We start from the raw sequence: 24,334 nt of genomic DNA, 5'->3' as shown, positions 1-24,334 counted from the left end.
CATGCATAGAAATTACATAATTTTACATAATTATACGTGTACATGTATACATTATACAAATACAGATTCTTACATACACACGCAGACACACACATACACACACACACTCTCACTTACTCACACATTCACATAAAAACCAACAAACCTACACACACACACACATACATACACACCCTATCCGTACGTAAGTTGAAAGGCTTGTTGGAGTGTTACAGCTTGAAAACAACAGCCTGTGTTAATGATGCAGACACACTTAGATTAAGAACTCATTAGATGCTGCCTAGATAGCGCAGCGATGAGCCAAGACTATTTGCTAAAGGAGTGGCAGATTAGCACAGTATATCTCACTTTTTATGCTTTGCTTAGTTTTACGACAGCCTAGTCTTGAGCAATGTGCTCTGGCAGTCCTTCATGAAGATTCTCTCGATGCCAAACGTTGTAATTAATTCAGCCAATAGAGTTGTCTGTTCTTACCACATGTTTAAGTTCATAGAGGGGAAATTTATTGCGATGTCTTCAATAGCCTAAACCTACACTCCCCTGCAATGAAAGTCATCAAACCGGTACACCCAAGTCCTAATTCTTGTTTTACTTGGAACTACGTTATGTATGATGTGCATTCTACTGCAATCTTTAATAATTTGTTCTTTGTTCCCAACCTGTCTTACCTCGAGCTGCTGTCACTGCAATTTCTTTCTAGATGAATAAAGTCTTAGCATATCTTATCTGACACCGTAGAGTTGGAACACTTCCCATGAAGGGGAAGACAGACGTAAAGAAGCTCTACCCCAGCCTTTCTGGCAGGCAAACACCCCACTAAGGGCTCAGGAGGAAGTTATACACGGCGGCGAATCACTCCAGCACTGCATGCCGATGCGGTTTTTCCGGACGTTATCTGGACGATAGGATCATCATAGCCACGATGATGATGGTGATCATTATCTCCGGGTTTCCCGCTGTGTGATGGAGCTCCATAGCAAATACATTATCTCACCTCCTAATCGGGGCCTGAATGGCCCAGTCCATTCAGGGGGTCATTAAACCGAGACAGGTAGACCTTTCTTTGTAAATCGTGTCACGCCGCTCCACCTAGGACCAACACACACACCGTGACCGCTCATTTGTAGCCCCATTTATTGCGGTTTCTTTGTATTTTAGAAACGGGGTCCTTGAGTCGTTTTAGGGGGTCGGAGAGTGACGTCTGGCAAGGTTGTTTAACTCCCAGGCAAGAGGTTCTGGGTTTGAATCCTATGTGCTACTTAATGATTCGTGTTTCACCCAAAGCCTGTCGGTTTGCACGCCTGTCAGCAGCCCAGAGTTGCCCACAAACCGCCGCAGACCGGCCTGGCTTCCTACCGTAATCTTGAGTGACATCGCATGAATGTTGTTTTTTTAACACCGCCCCCCCCCACAGCCTGCCCCACCCCCTGTGCCTCAATACAACACTCCTATTATTACTCTTTTTTTTTTCTCGTTCTTTTTTTATTACTTCACGTTGTTGCCGTTTTCCGTCGAGAAATAATTCTCCAATATATATTTCAATGTCTCCGGGCCTCTCGCGCACCACATTGTCTGGCACATTTGTATCATTTCCCCGGCAAAGGCCTGTGAGCGCGCATGCATGGGGGACGTATTTGTGTTTAGAGTTAGACACATGATATATTCCCCGCGCTACCATAGTCCCTCATGGAAGCCATACTGTTTTCCTTGCAGTGAGCGGTGGCAACATTAAGGTAAAACAAATGAATCCATAACCCAGGGTAGCTATTATTACTATTATTATTATGATGATGTGTGTGTTCGCAGCGCAGCCACTGCAACGTATGCTATTTTCTTCGGCGACGGCGTAACATTCAGAGGTGTAAATTGCGTTACGCCTCTATTGTGCGGCTGACGGAACGTGCAGGAAAATAAACCGTCGGGTGTTCTGATGACGCCATCGCACAACGCCTCGCGCCATCTCTCTCTGCCTTTTTTTTTAAGTGCTAACATGTGTCACCTCACCCTAAGAAAATTGATTGCCTACGTCAAGCTCTTTGTGTGTGTTTGTGTGTGCGCTGAACATTCGCGTGCGTGTGTTTACGTTAGTCCCGTCTCGGGTACGTTCGCATGCCTACTCGAGCAGACGCACCTCCGCGTAGTAGCCTACTTCTGCCTGAGCGGGCGCGACTTTACCACCCCTCCCTTTCGCTCTATCTAACTTTGAACTCATTAAACATGTATTTAGGCTTAGGAACGAAGGAGGACTTTGGCGGTTTGAATCCGGTAGATTCCGCCGGGTCTTAGAACGTCAAACAAAGCTGTCGTCTGATTTTGGACGCGGCCGTGAGAGGTCAGCGTCGAGGCTTCAAGGGTTAGCTCCATAGGAGAACATCGGCAGTGCTAGCAAACAGCCGCTCGGCAAGTCACTTGAAACTTTTATTTTCTCGATGAAGCCTGGCAGCGTTGTTCCAACACAGCTCCATGTGTTGGGCGTTCCCACTGCCATGCTGCTGATGAGGTTGCGGCAGCGGCGGCTGTAGCGAACGAAGCGGTTTCCCCCCAAGAGAGGAGAAGGGCGGCCATGTTGGAGACACATGAGCTTTATAGCGAGGGTTTGCTTGGAAACACGGGTCAATGCAGAGTGGCTTTACAGGAGGCCTGTGAACCCTGGGAGCCTGGCGTGTGGTTAACAATGCCGCTTTGCTTTACTTCTGTCCTCAGAAGGGATCGCTTTGAAAATGTTCAAGTGTTGGGATAGCCAATGCGGAATCTGAAATAACGGATAGAATTACCTTTTTGCAATGTAAAAGCACACAGCATGAAAAACATGCTGTGTGTTTTTATATGTGATGTTGAGGTTTTGGTCATATCTGGTATTCAAAGAATGAGGTTGCTTGAAATAGTCCCTGTATTCCTGGGGTGGCGTGACTTATCCACAGCATTCAACGGGTTATTTTGTGGAATTGTCTAAGACAGGAGCAGACCGGATAATCGCTTGTTTTGATCTACTCGCCTGTAAACAAAGCAAAACAGAGACACACACCACCACTACCGCTCACTCCTCGTGTGAGGAGCAGGGGCAGGTGTTCCGGGTTAACAGGATGGAGAGAGGAACAGACCGACGGAATGACAGGAGGACAGGATAGAGGGAAAGCGAAGAGTTACAGCTCTCCTCTTGTTCAAAGCAAAGACTCATCCATAATTTACGGCTTGATTCCCAGCACCAGTCCTATGAGGTCTTCATACTGGTCCGCATCGGAAATCCAAACGGCCTACACATGCACACACATACACACACACATGCATGTGCACAAGAGCATAGACAAACACACACATGCATGTGCAAAAGCACATCCATACAAAAACACAGACATACCGACAGAAACCGACCGTACACGTGCTTGCGGATTTAGACAAGCATGCACATACAGTAAACACACACTTATGCATATGCATGGATTTACACACAAACCACACGTCACACATACACACACACACACACACACTCCCTGAGCACAGCACATTTCACCCTCCTCCGTCTCATCTCCTGACCGCCGCCACATGATGTCAGTCAGAAGGAATTCAATCTGTGAAATGATTTCATGAATGATGCATTAGAGCGGGCAGGGGGCAGGGGGAGGGGTAGCTGGGTAAATGCATTTGCCCCGGTGAAAACACAATGAGCCGTTGTTGCACTCGGCATGGCAAATAAAAAAATCTGAGTTTTTTTTTTCTGAGAGATTGCTTTAAGAGATTAGAGATGGTGCAGTTGGTACCGGGTTACCAGAACATGACATTGAAATGTATTCCCGCCTTTATTTATTTATTTCACAGCAAACTTTCATTTTCGTAGCCATGCCGCGGTGTGTTGGGCCTAGTTTAGCTCCCCAGAGCGTGAGCGCACCCTGATGTGTGTGTCTGTGTGTGTGTGTGTGTGTGTGTGCGTGTGCGTGTGTGTGTGCGTGTTGAGTGCGGTTGTGTGCCGCAGGGCCAGGCGTGAGTCTATATCGTAACCGAGGTGAGCCCAGTGTTGCCGCGTCTTCCATGTTAATAATAGATTTGTGATATGAGCTCCACATGAAACTTTAATCTCTGGAATATTAGCTCACCGAGGGAGATACAAAATCAAATCAGGGGTCGTGATTAAGCGGGCGGAGCGCACATCGACCCATTTAAATTCACATTAACCCTCCGTCAAAATGTATGAGCCCTGACACTGACGACCCACATCGTTTAGGGGTGCGGGGTCTGTTTTGACCAGAAAAGGTGTGATCTCTCTCGCCCCATGTGCGAAGCAGGGGAGGGGGAGGGGGATGGGATGGGATGGGATGGGATGGGATGGGATGGGATGGGATGGGATGGGGAGCGGGAATGAGAAATGAGGGTGAGGGGAGAACACTCGTGAAAGGTTAGTCTGGTCGATATTTATTTTTCCGGGACGCTTGGATTACACACACACACATGCAGGCACACACACACATGCCTCCCCCCCCCCCACACACACATACACATACACACACACACACACACACATAGTCCTGCAAGCATGATATTAAACAATATCAGAGCGTTATTAATTTTGCAGCCCCTCAACTTGTGTTGACATAGCAAATGTCTGGTTCCTAGAGAAGGAGAACATAGTGGAGGAGGGGGGAATAATAGTGAATAACACAAAGCCAAACACTGTGTTTAGCATGCTGTGGTGCTCAATAATGTATCAGAGGCTTTTGCTGTTGTTCCTGACCTGGCTTCCCATCTTGCAATAAAACAGACCAATTTATACCTAATTCTACAGTGACGATTTATCCAGTGTAATTGCACGTGTTTGTTGTGTCTCTGCATGTCTGTGTGTCACACTGTGAAATCAATGTGTACATCTTTAATAACAATACAAATGTCTACCTGACGACATGGATGTGTTTGTGTGTGTGTGTGTCTGTGTGTGTGTGTGTGTGTGTGTGTGTGTGTGTCGCCTCTCATTTGCCGGGGCTCGGAGGCACAGTGGTGTGCGATCGAAACACGGTGGGTTTGTCTGGTACTTAATTGTGTAGCATCTACAGTAGCTGCTATCATTGCTTTACACGGGGAATGGGTTAGCCTAGCGATTGTAGTACTTGCACTTGGTTCTATGAACATCTTTACTGTACCGACAGCGATATATTGTTTCACTTCTTATGACAAATGTACTTATTGTAACAAATGCACTTATTGTAAGTCGCTTTGGATAAAAGCGTCTGCTAAATGCCCTAAATGTAAATGTAAATGTCTGTTCTTCCAGGCGTACCTGTGGGCTGCTGGGACACAGTTGTCCTCGTAGGGGGAATACAGGGCTCAGCAATGGCCTGTACAATGGTTCATCATGCTGCACTCTGTCATATTTAATATTCATAAGCAAATAACTACCTTACTTAGGCTTTGCTCTCCACACAGATTATGTGTGTTTTCTCCACACATAGAAGGGTTCACCCTAAGCAATATGTTTTTGTCCCGAAAACAGAAAGATGTGTTAACGGTAGGGGTTATGATCATAGTGGTAATAATTCACAATCGTGCGTCAATGTATCAATATGGGCCCGTTACAACGACACAGTGTAGCGTTTCAAAAGTGTGCATAAATGGTTCAGCATGTCCTTGTTTTTGTAAATCACTTTGAAAGCAGAGTCTCAGGATGGTAGGGGGACGCAGCAAGAAGCTCAAAGAAAGAAAGATTAGTTTGAGAAAAAAAGAAACTGATGTGGTTGTTGATCATCGACGACTCTGACGAGGAAGGATTCTGATTTCCTGAACTGTGATCATCAAAGTAAATGAGGACGACTGTTGATCAGTTGGTTAGCGGTTTCATAAAGATTCAACCAGTCAGACTTATGACTGAAAGATTGAGGGATTCAGGGTTGAAGTAAAAGGAGGTATTTCGTGGTGAGAGCATGTTTTTTATTCTAGATGAGGTTTTGAGTTACTTCAATATGTATAAATACCAAGTGATGGTCTATTTCTACAGACTCAAATGTAGGCTAGGTTGAGCAGATCCCATGCTTATCCTTGTGGAGTTGCACCTTCATCAAAACCTGTGGTCAGCAGCTGCAGGTATAGACTCACCTGGCCTCCGTTCCTTATAGTAGCTTAACCTGCGTTGCTGTGCAGCATAGTTTTCTGCATGAAGTAATTTCATCTGCTTAGTCTCTGAAGAATGAAAGCCAGCCCCTGACGGCAGAATTCACCCAGGGCTTCCTTTTCCCTATAACATAATTTTTATCTGGTGAAATTACTTCAGTTGAAACCCGCACTTCCAAATTTATATTATCTGTACATTGTGTACGCACACTTTTGAATTCACTTGCAAGTTCTACCCACTCCTCTTCTATTCACTTTTACAGCCGTGCCTAACTGACAAGTGTGTGTCTGTTCCAATGCTACGCTCCTAATGACATTGAAAGCAGCTGTAATGGGTGACGGCACAGATCTTCTGCCTTCCGTCGCCCGTTTCTAACAGAAGGCATGAATTAGGAATAGAGATTTGGTCAACCCCCTGTAGTGAGAAATAGTGGTTTGACTTCACACGTTACCAGCTAGGGCTTTGCCCCCTCTCTGTCTCTCTCTCTGTCTCTTGCTCTCTTTCTATCTGTGTCTCTCCTTCAAGTGCGTTCAGGAGACATGTTTTTAGCATTATGCGTGATTAGGATGTGTGACAGTATAATACCTACCCATGTGTGTGAGAAACAGAATACAGAGTTCACACATGATTGATGCTCCTGGGGCCACGTGTGGGTGTGTGTGTGTGTGTGTGTGTGTGTGTGTGTGCTTGTGCGTGCGTGCGTGCGTGTGTGAGTGTGTGTGTGTATGTGTGTACAAATTACCAACGGGCATCTGTTCAAATGAAACTCTTTGCTTTATTACATTACATACTTTTCCAATTGCGAATCTGATTCTACCCCTAAGAGCAGGATTCTGGGCTGTGTGTGTGGGTCTGGGTGTGTCTGGTTGTATGTGTGTGTGTGTGTTTGTGTGTGTGTGTGTGTGTTTGTATTGGGGGCAGGGGGGTTCTAATGCATATTAGACCAATGTGTGTGTGTAATTTATAATGACAAGATATTTATGGCTTGCGTGTTCAACGGGGTTTTTGCTTGGCGTTTTTGTGCTTGGCTCTGCAGTCATGCTGGAAGGCGGTAATTTAGCTCTGAGGGAAAATGAGGTCAAGAGAGAAAGAGAGAGCTATTGAGGGGAGGGAGGGAGGGAGGCCACACCAGAAATGAAGTCATGGGGAAATCGGTCTTTGTCTTCGACAACGGCACACGTATGGATTCAAAATCCATACACATCATGTTGACGGCTATCGGCCCTATAGAATATACCACCGTCCACGGAGCAATGGCCGTCTCTCAGTAAACGGCCACGTCCCCCCCCGGTATGGATCTACTCTGTTCGGCTATGACACAGACAGGTCGTTCTTTATTTAGTCGTTTCCTTCCATGCTTGTCGTTTCAATGATTTAAAACTCTATTTAGTCAGATGTTAGCAGTGTGTAGTGTAGTCGTGTGAAGCATGCCTGTATGTATGTATGTGTGCGTGCGTGCGTCCTTGCTTGTATGTATGCATTTAATATGTATGTTTGCCTTTATCTATGTTTGTAAGCCCGTATGTAGTGAGGCGTAAGGTATATATGTAAGGTATATGTTGTGTAGGACAGACACACGCTGTGCTGCACACACACTGCACGACGGGAAGGCTGGAGATGGCTCGTCGTCAGTTATTGGAGTTTCACGGTGAATCGAACACGGGGAAACGCACTCCAGAGCAGAGTGTTTAACAGAGTCTATAAAGCAACAATCGAGAGTGGTGTCCACTGATCCGGCTATTTGCTTGTCGCTATGTGACAGGAAAAGAAGGGGGTTCGGGGTAGGGTGTTGGGGTCAGCAGATGAGACATCTCTCTCTGGCGCAACTCTACTTCATCTTTTAACGAGTGTGTGTGTGTGTCTTTATGTGTGTGTGTGTGTGTGTTTATGTGTGTATTTGTGTGTCTTTATGTGTGTGAGTGTATGTGCGTGTGTTACCTCACAGTCAAAGCCTCCTAGCAAAATGCTGGCAAAACGGTACACAGCTTCTAAAGACAAGATAAAGAAGAAAAAAGTTGTTTGACTTAGCAAATACTTTATACTTATACCGTATAAGTTCTTCATCTGGCAATGCAAGCCAGAGGGGCTCGATGTGAGTGTGACTGGTGGTAATTAGGTCCCTCGAGGCCAGGTAGTTACTTAACTACACAATAGGTCAGAGCCTGCGTACCTGGCGGGCAGTACAAGGAGAGAGAGAGAGAGAGTGAGGGAACAGAGAGAGAGAGAGAGAGACCGAAGAAGAGTGATACAGAGTCAGAGAAAGAGAGTGAGACAGAGAGAGAGAGAGTTAGACAGAGAGAGGAAGAGAGAAAGAGAGAGGTTTACCGATAAGAATTGGGTGGAATACTGTAGAGAGGTGTATGTAGGGGTGGCAAAGTGGCCCCTGTAGAGCCAATTACACCATCTTCAGAGCCCCAGGATAACATGGCGAGAGGGAGAGAGAGAGAGAGAGAAAGAGACACGGTGAGGGAATAGAGAGACTCCCGCAAGAAAAACACGAAGGAGGTGAGAGACAAGAAAGGAACAAGGGAGAGAGATGGGTGGGAGGAGAAAACGAACGAAGGGTTTATCTGAGAGCGCATGGGGAGTGTGCGGGATAAGCAGAGTATAAGATGGGGAGGAGGGGGTGGTCTATAAACAAAGAAAGTGAGGAAAGACTAACGCTCGCAAGAGAGAGGAAGACGATAGCGGGGCCAGCGCATAAGAGAAGAAAGATAGACGAGAGACAGAGTGGGTGGGACGAGGAAAGTGAGGGGAAGATGGAAGAAGAGGCGATTCCACGAAAGGCATGTTGACAAGAGAGGGAAGGAGAGAGAGAGAGAAAGGGTGGATGAACCCGAAGCATCGGCACAGCGTTCAGCGCAGTGTGGAGCGCAGTGACCCCAGTCAAGCCACAATATCTATCTGTCTACCTTTTATCAGCTCAACTGGATACAGCCCCAGGGGCCCTGGGGGCGGTCATGTACGACTTCTAAGGGCCTGACGTGTCTCTCCCCTAAAGCAGACAGGGGCCTCCTTTAATGTGTAGGATCAGTCCGTCATGTCAGCCATCACTTTGTTCACTCCCTCTCTCCTTCCCTCTCTTCTCTCTCTCCTTCTCACCTTCTCTCTCTCTCTCCTTCTCTCCTTCTTTCTCTCTCTCGCTCTCGCTCTCTTTTCAGCTCTCTTTGCCCATATTTGTCTGTCCATCACTGGTTTCGCTCTTGTCTGTCTCTCTGTCCCTGTGTCTTTGCTCCTCTTTTTCTTTTGCTCTTGGCCTATTTTGCCTGTGCTGTCTATCACTCCTATTTGGCATCGACCTACCGGTTCCATCCTTTATTTTTCTTTACTAATAGCCCCCCACACTCTCATTAATAGCCTTACAGCTTGGTAATATTCACCACACAAACTACAGGGAGGGCTTAACAGAGCAGGGGGGAAGAGTTTGTGTGTGTGTGTGTGTGTGTGTGTGTGTGTGTGTGTGTGTGTGTGTGTGTGTGTGTGTGTGTGTGTGTGTATGTGTGTGTGTGCATCATCATCATCTGTGGCCTGGGTCGCACAAACACGAGCTGCTGTCCCAAATGCCCACACACACACATTAACACACTAACACACACACGGACACACATATTTCAAAACACTTTGCTGCATACACACACACATACAGATTTGTCCCCTCCTCCTGATGGCAAGGTGAAGGAATTACGCTCATCAAAGGGCCAGCGGTGCCTGGAGCTTTCCATTAACCTTCTACAACACTGCTTAATGGTGCAGAGACACTGACAACAGCCCACACACACAGAAACACACCTACACACAGACCGCACAGCCATACACCCCAGCTTGCTCTGTTAGCTGGGAAACCAAAACCCCCCATACGCACACACGCACATGCGAAGATTGACTCAAATACAGACGAATACAGACACACACACACCGCATTTGAGAATGGGATTACAAACAGGCATGGCCAATGATTATCGCAGTGGGATATGAGGCACATACACACACACACACACTATCACACAATCATATTTAGACACACATACTTAAACACACGTACACACCCACCCACCCACACACACACACACACACACACACACGCTCAAACACATACTGAAACACACCGTTGCATGATAAAAAACACACGCACACACACACGATACCAAATTACTGTTTCTTTCATTGGCTGACAGCTGAGCACATGCGACGGGTGACATTAAAGAAAATTAAATCTCTGTGTGGAACGGGCCGGCCCATCTCACCCGCTGTCATGATACTCCCATTTGCACACCTCCCCTCACCTCTCCAGTTGGAAATTGAGGGCTTTGTGGTGCAGAACGTCATCAAAGAGATGGGCAGAATCACCGCCCCATCCCCCAACCAGCCCACCACCCCTTATGATAATCCCTCTGCAAACCAAGGCTTTCCTCTATTAGCCCATGCAAAAAGCTAATACAGTCCCACACAAGCACATAGCATTCATGTGGGGCACTTGCGGTGCGCGTTCACCAAACATACTTTGAGGAGCACGCTCGGTTGGAACACGTTGCGTTTCTTGCAAGCAATGTACTGCACAACCTAAATCTTTAATTTAAACATTGTCTTTGACTGTGATATTCGTACGACATAATCCTTAACAAAATTCCCCCCAAAATGATTGAGGAATCAAGTAAAGAAAATGAGAAATGATGGATGGTTTTTTCATGCAGTAAAAGACTTTCAAACGGCAAAAATATGTGCGCAGTGAAAACAAGAATCCCCACCCTGCCCCCATTCAGTTGAATTAATTAAGTCTCATTCATCGGCGAAATCCGGTTGCTGGAAAACCCCAAAGAAAGAGCTGTTGTGTAGTTGCACTGCAGGCTGATAATTGACTTCCTGGTAAAAGGAGAGAAAGAGAGCGCCACTCTTTTCCCCTGTTTTGACGTCGGAAGCAGGGCCTTTCTCCCGCAGGCTTTAATCAGATCAAACATGTCCTGTCAGATAAAGACGGCTAATTAATCAGGGGAGGTAACCAGCCCAGCCCCCCCCCGCCCCCGCCTCCTCTGACAGACGGCAAGCAGATCAGTTTGGTTGAGGCTCTTCCTCCTCGTCTTCCTGTCTGTCTTCCAAGCGCTAAACAAGACGGGTGTGGCCTCTGGCAAGCCAAAGTCATTTTTTACATTTCTCTAACTCCTTGGCTTACAGGCGGGCAGAGGCTGGGAGTGTCTCTACAGCCTCGCACAGGGAGCCAAGAAGACATGTTTGTTTAAATCTCTATCTTGTAGGGAGAGAAACGAAACCCCACTGACACTGGCTAATGCTTTTGTAGATGCCTCATTCGAAATGTGGCAATGTGACGAAGGTGATTTAAATGAAGGCAAATTAAACATATAAATGAGTGCTGTTTGCTGCAACGGCATGTAAACCAAAGTCAATTGGCTTATTGATCATGTGGTTAGCTTTAGCCTCTGTACCTGCTCAGGTGTTATATTGCCAATGTTTGTTGCTTGTAAGGCTACCCTCTAAAGCTTAGACACAATACGGCATCACGTTGTCACGCTTTTATAAAGAGAGTCTTCTGTCCTGCTCCGTCCTCACGGCTGTTTGAGTTGGCGGGAGGACTCCGGGCGGACCCAGCGCTTGATGACGGGAGCCTCCCCAAAGCATCCGTCAGCGACCGCGTGATGGATTGTCCTTGATAATGGACCACAGATCCGGTTAAACTCTCTCCACACAGATTGTTAATGTTGATCTTAGGGACCACTCCCTAAGGCCGTCTCAATCAGACAAATAATTGAACTGAGCTCACTGTGATCGTTTCCCGGCCCTGGGGGTTCCTTCTCCTTCATGGATTATCGATCGGAAGGTGATAACGAAACACTCTGCTGAGTCCTTGACTGTCTTGATACGTGTCAGCTTCTGGTATCCAGGAGAATCCAGTTTTGGGACCGAGACAGATTGCATCACACCTTCTCATCACACATCAACTTGCTTCCAAATCTTTGATGCCTGGATGTTACTTCTCTTGTCGATTTGCACAAATATTACAACAACAGCAGACAACAGTGATGAAAGCAGACACCCGTTTCACAGTGATTCCATAACACCTGGTTTCAATCAAAACACTGGCGTCCTTTTTGGTTTGCCCTAGTAAAAAATGGATGGTGCACTATGGTATGGCAATGCAGTAGACGCACATTGCTGTCCATGTTCGAATGGAGTGATTCATTTGAGCAATTTGGAGTAATTTGAGTTAAGTGGAGACAGCAGTGAAAGGAACCGTCAGGGAAGCATATGCAATGCACCTGAATACATACATCACCTTGGTCATGCAGCGATGAAATCCTTTAAGTTATTGGGATACTAAAGCACTGTGAAAATACCTTTAAACTGGGCTTGTATTTTCAGCTGGCTGCAATTGCACAAGCCATTTAAATGCCATGGCTGAACAGTGTAGGTTTTATCATTAGTGAGAATATAGGTGGGAGCACGCCTCTTAAGTTTAGGGTGAGTTCAAGTCCGAGGCAGGGAAGGAAGCACATTGAAATTAGTTTTGTGGTTCCTAGGAACCGACCACTCTTTGGCTGTTGTCTATGCTCTCTGGTGTTATTGTAGAAGACGGCTCGGCGTTGGACACACTGCTCCATAGTGAGTAGCACCTAGCGAGGAACAGAACACTGTGCTGCGCTATCGACTTTCCTGAAAGCAAGCCTGAGTTACAAGGTCAGCCAGAGGTACAGTAGCCCTGCAGGGTGTATGCGTTTCGTTTGTAGCGATCAAGTGTCCTGCTGAAGGACACCTTATAAGGGCAGACACTCAGGCCAGATAAGGGCGAACAGCAGAGCTCTGCTTGAAGGATTGCGGCACTAGTCAACTCCCTCGGCTGCTCTGCCTCCAAAACCAATAACTGGTAATTAGTTCACTTGATTTACTTTAAAAGGACCATGCTAGACTGCAAATATATAAATTCCCGGAACTGATTCGCTTGATTTAGGACTCTTGAAAACGGAAAAAAACATTTAACTGAGTTGCATTGCTTGGCTAGATGTATATGTATATGTAATAGTTTATTTCGCCCCCGGGTGATCCCCCAGCTCTCATAGGTTAGGCTGTGGCTGGTGAGTTGTACTGCAGTACACAGTCCCAAGTGGAGGCAGTGAACAGTTGGGAGGAAATGTGATGGATGGGAGCTGGTGGCTTGCCAGTCCCTGGCTGGTGGTCTGACTCAATAGTTAACTTGGTGACTCGCGTGCAGCTTTGAATGATGGATGGATCAATGAATGGCTGCTGTGATGGATGGGGCATAGGTCTGATGGCTTGATTTGATGGATGGATGAATGGATGGACGGATGGATTGATGGACGGATGATTGGATGGTCTGCGATGGATTCATGCACGGAACAATTAATCAGTGGCTGGGTAACTTGCTGGCCACCCACATCGCCTGGCTGTAATGCCTCTTCAGTTGGCTGGCTGGCTGCATGGGCTGGCTGCTCTGCTTACCCGGCGAGCTGGTGCACTTTAAAGTTCACCGGGCCCCCTGCCTTCCTCTGGCCAGCCCCAGCAACAGCTGCCCTGTCTCAGCTTGCTTGCAGCAGGCCCCTAGGCGCAACACAGAGGACTTCTGTCACATGCTGTCCAATGTACTGTCCCCTGGTGCCTACAACCGTACAACACACACACCCACGAACACAGCTCCACAACCCCCCTGAGGTTGGCAGGAAGTATACACCCAGGGAATAGCCTCAAACTCCAAATCAGGCATGACACAAATGCTACCATTCAGACACGGAACAATGGAGTGAGTGCATAATCATGTGCATGTAGATGTACTCATAGTGTAGCAGTTGGACTTCCACTTTGACATCCATGGCTGGCAAGTCAGGACATCATGGTCATTCCCGCACCTCACCACAATCTCTCCCCTTTATGACCCACAGCAACAGGAGCAGGACCCCACCAACCTGTACATCTCCAACCTGCCCGTGTCCATGGATGAGCAGGAGCTGGAGAACATGCTGAAGCCCCTGGGCCACGTCATCTCCACGCGGATCCTGAGGGACGCCAACGGGGTCAGCCGGGGCGTGGGCTTCGCCAGGTACGGATAACGCCGACATGTAGCCGGTGGTGGTGGTGGTGGTGGTGGAGACGGAGGCTTTAGGGGTTGGATTCTGTGATCCTGTCGACTGAAAGAGTCTGCTGTGGTATCAGGATCCCTTACCGCCTGGTATTGTGGTGCCATGCACTGCTCAAGGGGCCTAGGGGTGTGTGGGTGTTTGGTCATTCATTTGATGTCTCCCGACATAAAACATTTGTGCATAAAAAAGCGTAGCATTTGTTGTTAGGAATGAGAATGAGAAGTACCACTGTCTGGACTGGACAATACAACACGCAAATAACCCTGCATGCACATGCTCTGTGCTCATGGATGAACACAATAACACACACACACACAAGTCATCGTATCGGTGCGCACACGCCGACAGCGTCGCACTCTCCTCACCCCCTCAACCTCCTATCAGCGCACCGTTCACTCCTTCCCTTGGAAAAGTTTTTGCCGGAACCCCGTTAATCCTGTAAAGTCATGAGATGTCCTTGTCTGCGACAGCAGGCTCTGCCCTGGCTCCCATCCGTCCTGCAACCCACCCGGAGGACTGCACTGACCGCCACCGTGGCGCCATCTTGCCGCCTTTCTTATTTATTTCCCCGCTCCCTTAATCACCTGATTCTGGCTCCGCGCCGGAACAAAACAAGCTCATATTCCCTGGTCTATTACTGGAGGTTAGAACAAAACTGATGAGCAGCTTAAACAAGGAACACACATATTCATCGCAAGGGGTCTTGGGCTGATACACAGACGCACATGCACACACACACACAGGCACACAGGCAAGCCCTGCACACACATAGAGGAAGACTAATGTGTCAGGTGTCTATGTGAATATACACCTAGCCATGCGTCTGTCCGGGCTTGTCCAACTGAAGCACAATGCACATCTCTAATGGTTCCCTACTTTGGTTGACATTGGACACACACACAGATGCACACAAACACACACATGCACACACACACACGCAGGGGCCACCTGCTCAGGCTGCCCACAGCGGGAGGAATAGAAGCCAAGATGTGACGAAGAAGAGAGAAACGTTCAGGGACATGGGGAACGGCAGTGTGAAACAATGACTGGTAGAAACTGGTAGAACTAATCATAGAGGTCATTAGCGGGGGGGGGGGGGGGGGGGGACATACTGTGATCTGTCTAGCCGTGAGCACGTACATATGCGGGAGGGGTGCGGAAAATTGAGGCAGGGTGAGGGTGTGAAGATTTTTGACAATGGAAAGAGACCGGTTTAGGGAAAGAAACCGCACGAGAGAGACACAAAGAAGAGAAGACAAAGAAAAGAATGGACGGAAATACTCGGTTTGTCGCACCGCGACAGGCCGAGAGAGAGACAGGGTGAGGGAGAGACGGGAGTGGGAGCAAGAGACAAACAGCTGCTGAGGGCTGGGCCATGAGGGGCATTAGAGAGAGTAAACTAAGCTAAGTGTTTGTGGACTGATCCATTACTGTTATCAGAGCCCATTACTCCAGCCCCAGCACTAATCACTGCAGACAGCTGCACCTGATGCCATTAACTAGCAACACCCAGAGACAGGCCCGCACGGATTACTGACTACCTGGCTGGCTTACAAGCTGGCTGTCTCTAAGGCGGCGTTGGTGGCTCGCTGGCTGGGTGGCATACTGGCTGGCTTTGTGGCTGGGTGGCATACTGGCTGGCTGACTGGGGGACTGGCTTACAGGCTGGTTATCTGGCAGGCTGAGGGACTAACTGGTTGACCAGCTGGCTCATTGCCTGGCTGTCTATCTGACTGGCTGGCAGATTGCCTGGCTGGCTGGATGACAAGCTGAATGATTGACAGGTTGGCAGTTCTGACTGAAAGACTCAATACTTAACCATGTGACAAACAATTTGCATAATGATTGGCTGATATATGAAGTTGCATATAGCAGACTATAGTGAATTGTGAGGCGTCTAAATCAAAGACTGTCTACCTTATTAATCGCTGGCCGTGTGTCATCTGTCTATCTGAGGCATGCCTGAAGAAAACATGATTAGTGTGAGGGAGAGTGTGTGGCGAGACGGATCTCTCCGTAGATGTCTTTTGATTTCTTTGTTTTTTCCTGGAGAAATGTGCTGGTCTGGAGCTCTGCCAATTAGGCCTTTACTGTGTGTGCCGCTTTGATGTAAATGTGCACGCAGATCTCGTCCCCCCCTCATCAATTCAACCAACAATTCAATCCGGGAAAGGGACTTTTATTGTACAGGGTGCAGCGGGGGGGCATAAGACATAGAGTTGTTTTTCTTTATTACGCATAACGCTAGGACTACTACTCATAGAGTTATGTGTGATAGTCATAGTCTAATGGTTCCCAAAAACAAGACATCACATAAAAAGAAACACAGCTGGACTAGTGGGCTTTCTTTTTATGCAATGTATTGTACCTAGCTTCCTAATAGCCTTGGGCTTTATTATAACCTGACTGCTTGTGCTCGCTCTTCTGGTGAAAACCTGAGCAGGTCGGATTCTAGTTTCAGAGATGAACCATCTCCTACCAGCTGGCAGTAGCTTAGGGGGTACAGAAGGTCTTGAATGTTGACTGAGTGGCAGGTTGGCAGGTCTGACGCAAGCACTATGACTGAATCGTGTGACAGATGTCTGCTTTCTGTTGGCTGATGTATAACGCTGTATCTAACTAGCTATATTGAGTAGTGAAACATCCCGACCAAAGGCTGTCCGACTGACTGAACGGATCAAAAAGTGCTTGAAGGTTGCTGGTTCTATCACAGACTCCCTCCTCATCTTTTGCTAGGGTATTCCTGAGTCCAATTCTTGACTTCCAAACGGCTTATGTCTAGGTGGGCGGTAACTTGCAGTCTTAACACCGCAGTCAGTGCTTTCCATAGTGGTTTGAAAAGTACATTTATTAGTACGCAGACCCATCTGCCTTTTCTTGTACGTCTTCCATCCTAGCGAATATATTGTGTATAAACATGTTTTAATTTCAACTTGACCCCCATGAAGTGGAGCAGGCACTTGGGTTGAAACTTTAACCCTTGTGGCAAACAATCGCGCCTGCGCTAGCTTATTACCACTGAGAGAAAGATGTTCTCTGCGCAAGGAGCAACTCTGAGGGAAACGTGGGAGGGAGGAGCAGAGGGGAAACCCAGCCACGAAGTGTTGGAATGAAACTATTCCCCGCGCGACACGCCGATATCCGAGGCCTTGGTCCACATCGGAAAAACGGCATTGTTTTCGACCACCGCAGCAGCACATTAACGTCTTAACATTTCTTTCCGTCCTCCTCATGCTTTGGAGAGGCGTTTCGACGTAGGTTTTGTGGCCATGTTTGTTCTGGATGTGACACTAGGCTACAGAGAGCGTTCATTGCCGTTAGTAGTTCTGCTCTGGCCGCCGGCTCCAGCGCTATTATTGGAGCACAAGCAACGGAGAACATTCACATTGTGTGTGTGTGTGTGTGTGTGTGTGTGTGTGTGTATGTGTGTGTGTGTGTGTGTTTGTGTAATTGCACGCACGCATGCTTGCACGCATGCGTGCGTGCAAGCATTTGTGGAAATGTATTTGAATTCATGGATGGGTGTGGCAATGTGAAAGTATGCCTAGGTATGTTCTCATTTGAAAGTGTTCAGTAATGCTCTGCATGTATGTGTGTGTTAGTCAAAACTTTTTTGAGCGTTTTTTATAAACACTATTAATGCTTGGGCGTGGCTATGTGTGTGTAGATATGCTTGCATTTGTGTGTGTGTGTGTGTGTGTTTATGCTTTTGTGTGTTTGTGTTAGTAAGTTTGAATCTGTGCGTGCGTAGGTGGGTGCATTTGTGTGAGTGTGTGTGTGTGTGTGTGTGTGTGTGTGTGTGTGTGTGACAGAATGGGGGGGGTGCAGCCAGGGGAGGGATAGCAGGCGTAGGAAGGCTGATGCAGCCTGGCTCAACAGCACTCAGGCAGGCAGGGCGGGCCGTTTAGGGGCCGGAAGCGACGGTCGAAACAGGATGAGTGAAGTCGGCGCTGGCACAATGTGAGACAGAGAGAGCTGACCCACATAGCGCTCTGCCTAAGCCCTCCCCCTGATGCGGGAGACAGAGAGGGATGGCCTGGGAGGTGGAGAGGGGCTGGATACAGGGGTCGGGGGGGAGAGGAGAAGGACGACATGGGAAATGGGTGAGAGACCGCGTTTTTTCCGGAGCTAAAGAAAGTGTGGAACGCCACCACCGGGGCGGGGTGGAGCAGGGCCGGAACGTCACGCTAAAGGATGGATGGATAGCGGCAGCGGGAGGAAGAGGCAGGGGGAAGGGGAGAGGAAATATAAATGGGAAGGGGCCATCAGCGAAGAGTAGAGAGGGGAAGAGGGGGTTGACGCAGGTGTTATAGGTGAAGGATCGGGGGACTGATGGCGGGGGGGGGGGGGGGGGGGGGGGGGTTAAAAGACGGGAAAGGAATGAGCAAGACATCAAAAGAAGAGGTGCAGCAGCGGGCCGGGAGAAAGATGGATGAGAGGGATGGAGCGATAAAGAAGGAGCTGACAGAAAGAGAAATGCGATGGGAAAGATAGGGAGCAGGGGTGGGGGGCTGGAGGGGAGACACGGGGGCAGCAAAGGAGGGCTGGGAGAATGGCTTTTATTTTTTTTCACCACGTGAGAATGACTGAAGCGTGAAAAATCGTTATTGCAATGAGGCCTGCACAAGCCAGCCGCCGATTACAATAAAGGCCTTTATGAACAATAGCTCAGGCAGGCATTCAGAAGTTGACACACCTTCATATCGGCCCTTTTGTGTTTATTTCTTAGATGTTCAGCGTGGAGTGTTGTGCGTGTGTGCGTCTTTGTGTGTGTGTGTGTGTGTTTGTGTGCGCATGTGTGTTAGGCTGATGTAGATTCAGATGAGCCACGTGAGATACCTGATCAGTATGCAGTAGGCACACAAACAGCAGCATTCAAGCATGTGTGTGCATGTTTGTATTTGTGTGTATGTGTGTGTGTGTGTGTGTCTGAATCTATTTATGTATTTTCCCTGTCCTTTTGAATTTGGTTAGGGGTGAATCGCACAAATATTCCCACAAGCATAGGAAAAGAATAGTGCATGTGTATATGAATATGACCGTTCTTGTGCATGTGTGTGTGTGTGTGTGTTTTTATGTGCATGCGTGTGTGTAGCTATAGGGCACCACTCCAACCTGTGTGTGTGGTGTGTGTGTTTGTGTGGGATTTTGGAGGAATGTTTGTGTCTGTGTTGTATGTTTTCATGTGTGCATGTGTCTTATTTATAAGTAGTAGATTCTGTGTGTGTGTGTGTGTGTGTGTGTGTGTGTGTTTTACTTATCCATGTGTGCATGCGTCTTGTTTATAAGTAAGTATTAGCTTTGACGCGTGTGAAGTTAGATCTGAGACCCCCACTGCACGGCCCCCCCGAAACGATGTGTCATCTCAGTGCTCCAAATTCAGAGATAATTCACTTCCACTAACATTTGACATGCTACTCTCTATCTCTCTCCCTCTCTCTCTCTATCTCTCCCTTTATAGTATCTGTGTCTCTCTCTCAAACTTTCAGTCACATTGCGTCATAAAACCCAACCTCTGACTCTAATCTGGTGCTTTGTCTCCTGTCCCCGGTAGGCAGACGGAGACAGAACAGATGCTGTTACTGGACTGAGTTTAATGTTTGGTATCTCTTTATAGAATAACAACAACATTGGGAAGATTAGAGGCAGGAACCGTTCATAGAGTCGCATCGCCTCGTGTTCCCGCTCTCGTAACATGTGACAGTTTATTTCAAAGTTCTCTGGACCTGAAGCAAACTGTTGAAATGTCTCCCCTCATGCGATAAACGTATGACAGATAATTGTAACTTTGTTTCATTTAAAATAGAAAATGTAATAAACAAATATTGTTTTTTTAAATGATGAAGTGAACAAAAAATCGATAGAGAGGAGGATAGAAAGTAGAAGAAAAGAGCCAGAATTTAAAAAAAGAGAGAAAGAGAAAGAAGGAACAAACTAGAAAACAGAAAGATCAATCCCCAAATAGAGGTGGGAGGGAACAAGAAAACGAGAGGAAGGAGTGAGAGAAAAATTGAAAGGAACAAGGAAATCAAAAAAATTGAATGTACACTTGAATCCCTTTTGAATCCCATCCTATTTCTTCCCACAGGATGGAGTCTACAGAGAAGTGTGAGGTCGTTATCCAGCATTTCAATGGAAAGTACCTGAAAACCCCGCCAGGCATTCCAGGTAGGTCCTGTCGCCATGCCTCCCTAGAACTGCGCTCTTCCCATATGTCTGTCTTTCTATCTATCCTTCGTCCCCTCTTTCTTTCTTTCTTTCCTCTTTTCATTTGTGTTCTATCTCTTGTATCTTTGTCCATCTTATTTTCGCTCCTCCCCTTACAAGCATCGCTTCTGATTGGATTATGGAGCTGCCCATCTCAGATTGGCTGAACACTGTGATGTATTGTGTGCAAAGTTGTTTCCGACACTTGAAGCACACAGACTTGGCAATACACCAATAGCTGATGTGTACCTTGCTCTCTCCTGGTTGCTGCTCCTCCCAGCGCCGTGCTCATCCTCCTGAGCGCACACACACACACACACACACACACACACACACACACACACACACACACACACACACACACACACACAAACACACATGCTCCCTAATGGGGGGGAAGGCTGTAAAGTTATTGGGCCTTTTTAATATTCACCCTCAGACCTCTTGCCGTTCCTAGCAATCTACCTGAGAGCCTTTTTACCCCCTCTATTTTCAGATGTCCCTCTCTTTCTATCTTTCTCTCTCTCTCCCTCCTCTCCCTCTCTCTTTCTTACTCTCTATCTATCTCTCCCTCTCTCACTCCCTTTGTGGTGTCTTCTTATCCTCTGGAACTGAAGTATAACTGAGCTAAAGCATACAGACAAGCCGGCAGTCGAATGCATGTTTGCTTCGAGACACAAGACCAAAGAATACCTAAATAAGAGGAGCAAAACAAAGAACTAGGGAGAGGAAGAGAGAGAGAGAGATGGAGAGAGATGAAGAGAGAAAGAGAGATAAAGACAGATAGAAGGGATAGAGAGAGATAGAGGGAGATAGAGTGATATAGGGAAAAAGAGCGATAGAGAGAGACAGAGAGTGATGAAGGGATAGAGACGGACAAAGAGAGAGAGAGTGATAGAGAGAGACAGAGAGATAGAGGCAGGGAAGGAAAGCACGTTAGGCTGAGGGAACTAAAGCGCTTAGCCCTGCAGTTTCGGGGGCCAGCCCCAGCCCCCATGTCCCTGCAGGCCCCACAGAGTAGAGCACCATGGCTGAGAACCCCCCCACCCTCCCTCCTCCCTCCTCGCTCCATTCTCCCACTGCCGGCTGCTTCGATGAACACCACAAACACTCAAACCCCTGTCCACCGGGGAAGGGGAACGGCCGTATAAATCCCTCTCTCTACCGCCCTGCAATATTCCAGGTTTATGTTTCTCACGTTTTTTTCATCTTCGCCAAATCTCCATATTGGCTCAGTGGAGCGAGTAGCCGGCAGCGCTTTTAAGAGGCGAGGTGGGGCCAAGAGGGCGGAGAGGGCTGGGGGGGTTAGGGGGAGGCTGAGGCTGTAATGGGAAACCTTCAGAGTGGGTAATATCTCAACTGACCTTCCCCCTTTAAGGGCTCCATCTGCCAGCCGCGCAGGACTTATTATTGTTAATGGGTCAGCGAGAGCAGTGCCAAGTGTGGAACATTTAACGGACCTATGTAAACCAGGTCCTCAGTGTTTGAGGGACTCGGGTTTACAAGGTCTGTCTGTGTGCTCGGGTACTCCTGGCCTCTCTCCCTCTGGCTCTCTCTCTTTCTATGTTTTCCCCCTTCTGCCTCTCTACGGGCCTCTCTACCTATCTCTCGCTCCCTATTCTCTCTCTCTTTCTCCCCTTTCTCTCTCTCTCTCTCTCTCTCTCTCTGTCTCTCTCTTTCTCTCTCCCCATTCTCTTTCTCTTTCTCCCCTTTCTCTCTCTCTCTCTCTTTCTCTCTCTCTATCTCTCTCTCCCCATTCTCTCTCTCTCTCTCTTTCTCTCCCTATCTCTCTCTCCCCACTCTCTCTCTCTCTCTCTCTCTCCCTCTCCCTTTCTCCCTCTCTCCTGGTCTCTCTCTCTGCGTCTCTAAGTGTCTGGCGCGCTGTGTGACCGTGCCCACGGGGTTCGCCAGCTGCCCCCGTGCCCACTTGTGTTGTTAGGGTTGCCATGGCGACGGGTTGTTGTGGGAGCCGTGTGGCGGCAGTAAGGTCCTCCCTTCCTGCCGGGCCCCGGAGCATGCGTGGCTCAATCAGGATCGGCTACTATTATTTCAGTCCCAGATGTAGAGGGGCACTCGCTCCTTCAACTCTCTATCTTAAGTCCTCATTATTAATATTATTACAGTCTTTGCCTTAAAGTTGCGTGGGAAAGGTTTCATCCCACAGAGCGATTGAGCCCAGCCAAGAGCGGTTCTGTGCTGCCCCGGAGTCTCTGTTGTGGTCCGCGTTGATTTGCTATCTGCTAAACAGCGATGTCTGGACATTCCTCCGTCATCAACCTCAGATGTGGGGCGCAGATGTTCTGCACTGCACGCGCAAGTGTGTGTGCGCGCGTCTGTGTTAGTGTTTGTTTGCATGCAGGTTTTCTGGTTTGTTTGTAGTTTTGCGTGCTAAGTTCCGTGTGTGAGTAAGTATGTGTTGTTTCTTTCTTCTTCTTGGTGTGTGTGTGCGTGTGTGTGTGTGTGTGTCCTGTTGGTGGTACTTCCCTAGAGCCCGTTGCTATGCAGGGCAGCCTCTTCATCTATCCTGGTTTGACAGCTCTGCACCCCCCAGGGTCTCCTCCACACACAGCTCCGCAGGACCCCCTGGGGTGTCTGTGTGTGCGTGTGTGTGTGTGTGAGTTCCTGTATCTGTGTGTGTGATGCTTGTTGTGTGTGTGTGTGTGTGTGTGTGTGTGCGTGCGTGCCTCATGCCTGCGTGTGTGTGCAGCAACTACGTGTTCTTGACGGGGTGCCATCGATGGCTACACCGTGTGAGTCTTGACAAGTGTGCTCAATCCGCACACGCACTCATGCAAATGCACACGCACGCGCGCACACTTGTAAACAGAAACACACAAGCAGGAAAACCAGTCATGCTCTGCTTGCCTTGACCTGAAAGCGATGTCAACATCCGGCCGATGTTAATGAGACCTCTTTCCTGTTTAGTTTTTTTTTCCCCTACTGTTCTTACTCTCATTCTTCCTCGGAGCCATTTAGCAGTTGCAGCACTCCGCGCTGACAGCTGCGACCCCACCCCATCCCTCAACCCCTCCCACACAAACGCACACACGCGCACACATACACACTCACTCACAAATTTGACAGAAATGTATGTTCATGCACTCATGAGAGGCTTGCCATTGTAACCAGTCTTCCCTGCCATCCCCTCAAGCCCCCCCCCCCCCCCCCGACAGGCATCGCCCACTCAGCCTCTCCATCACCGAGACGGGGAGAGAGAGAGGAAGTGGCCATATGGCGACTAGGCTTACTTATAGTTACAGTTACAGGTAGCCTACGCTAGATGGGGGGAGTGAAACAAGGATAGAGTGACATGAGACGAGTTAGCAGATGGCTGCTAATGACGACGTAGGCCGTCACTTTTAGATCCGTTACCTTTCTTGAAGACAGAGCTATAGACAGAGCCGTATAAAACTCACCCCTGTCACAACATGATACAATGAGGAGAGGAGGACAGATGGAGCGTGCATTGATTACATCATCATCATCTACTGCGTCAAACCAACATGAGATTAATCCCAATATCACATGGATGTCACTTGGCACAGGTTACCCTAAAATGCAGTACTCACGCCCACATCTCACTGTTCAATATTCTTCTAAACATTCTGCTTTTTGACCTGTCAGTCGTAGAGTTGTTTCTAGCACCTCAATAATCACACCAAAAGTTATCGGTAGAATGTTTTCTAATTAACGAAACTGTGCAACACAACAGCTCCGGTGTCAACGCTGTTGTGTGAGGCCATGAAAGGCCTGTCATGCCGCCTCTCATACTAATATATTGTTATTTACACACAATGCACACAGATCGATCTGAGGCAGTCCAGCCCTAAAGAAGTCCACAAATTCACAGCAACTTCCTCAGTCAAACTGGTCAGGTGTGTGTGTGTGTGTTAAGGGTGGGGGTGGTGGAGGCAACACGTGCTTCTGATCC

The 24,334-nt window shown here is 48.0% G+C and overlaps 1 protein-coding gene across 4 annotated transcripts in view; it reads left to right on the top strand.

The window, feature by feature from the left end:
* The window catches only part of LOC307084975 (RNA-binding motif, single-stranded-interacting protein 3-like), a 205,403-nt gene that overhangs the window by 118,809 nt on the left and 62,260 nt on the right, over nt 1-24,334 (top strand). For all 4 annotated transcript variants that reach the window (XM_079749546.1, XM_079749544.1, XM_079749545.1 and 1 more), the window contains exons 5-6: nt 13,999-14,156; nt 20,285-20,364. In XM_079749546.1, the coding sequence (XP_079605672.1) occupies nt 13,999-14,156; nt 20,285-20,364 (238 nt within the window). The remainder of the gene's footprint in view (nt 1-13,998; nt 14,157-20,284; nt 20,365-24,334) is intronic.

Source organism: Pollachius pollachius (genome assembly GCF_949987615.1).
Source record: "Pollachius pollachius genome assembly, chromosome: 13".
Lineage (NCBI taxonomy): Eukaryota > Metazoa > Chordata > Actinopteri > Gadiformes > Gadidae > Pollachius > Pollachius pollachius.
The sequence above is the reverse complement of the archived record's forward strand: the minus strand, read 5'-3'. Positions and strand labels throughout refer to the sequence as shown.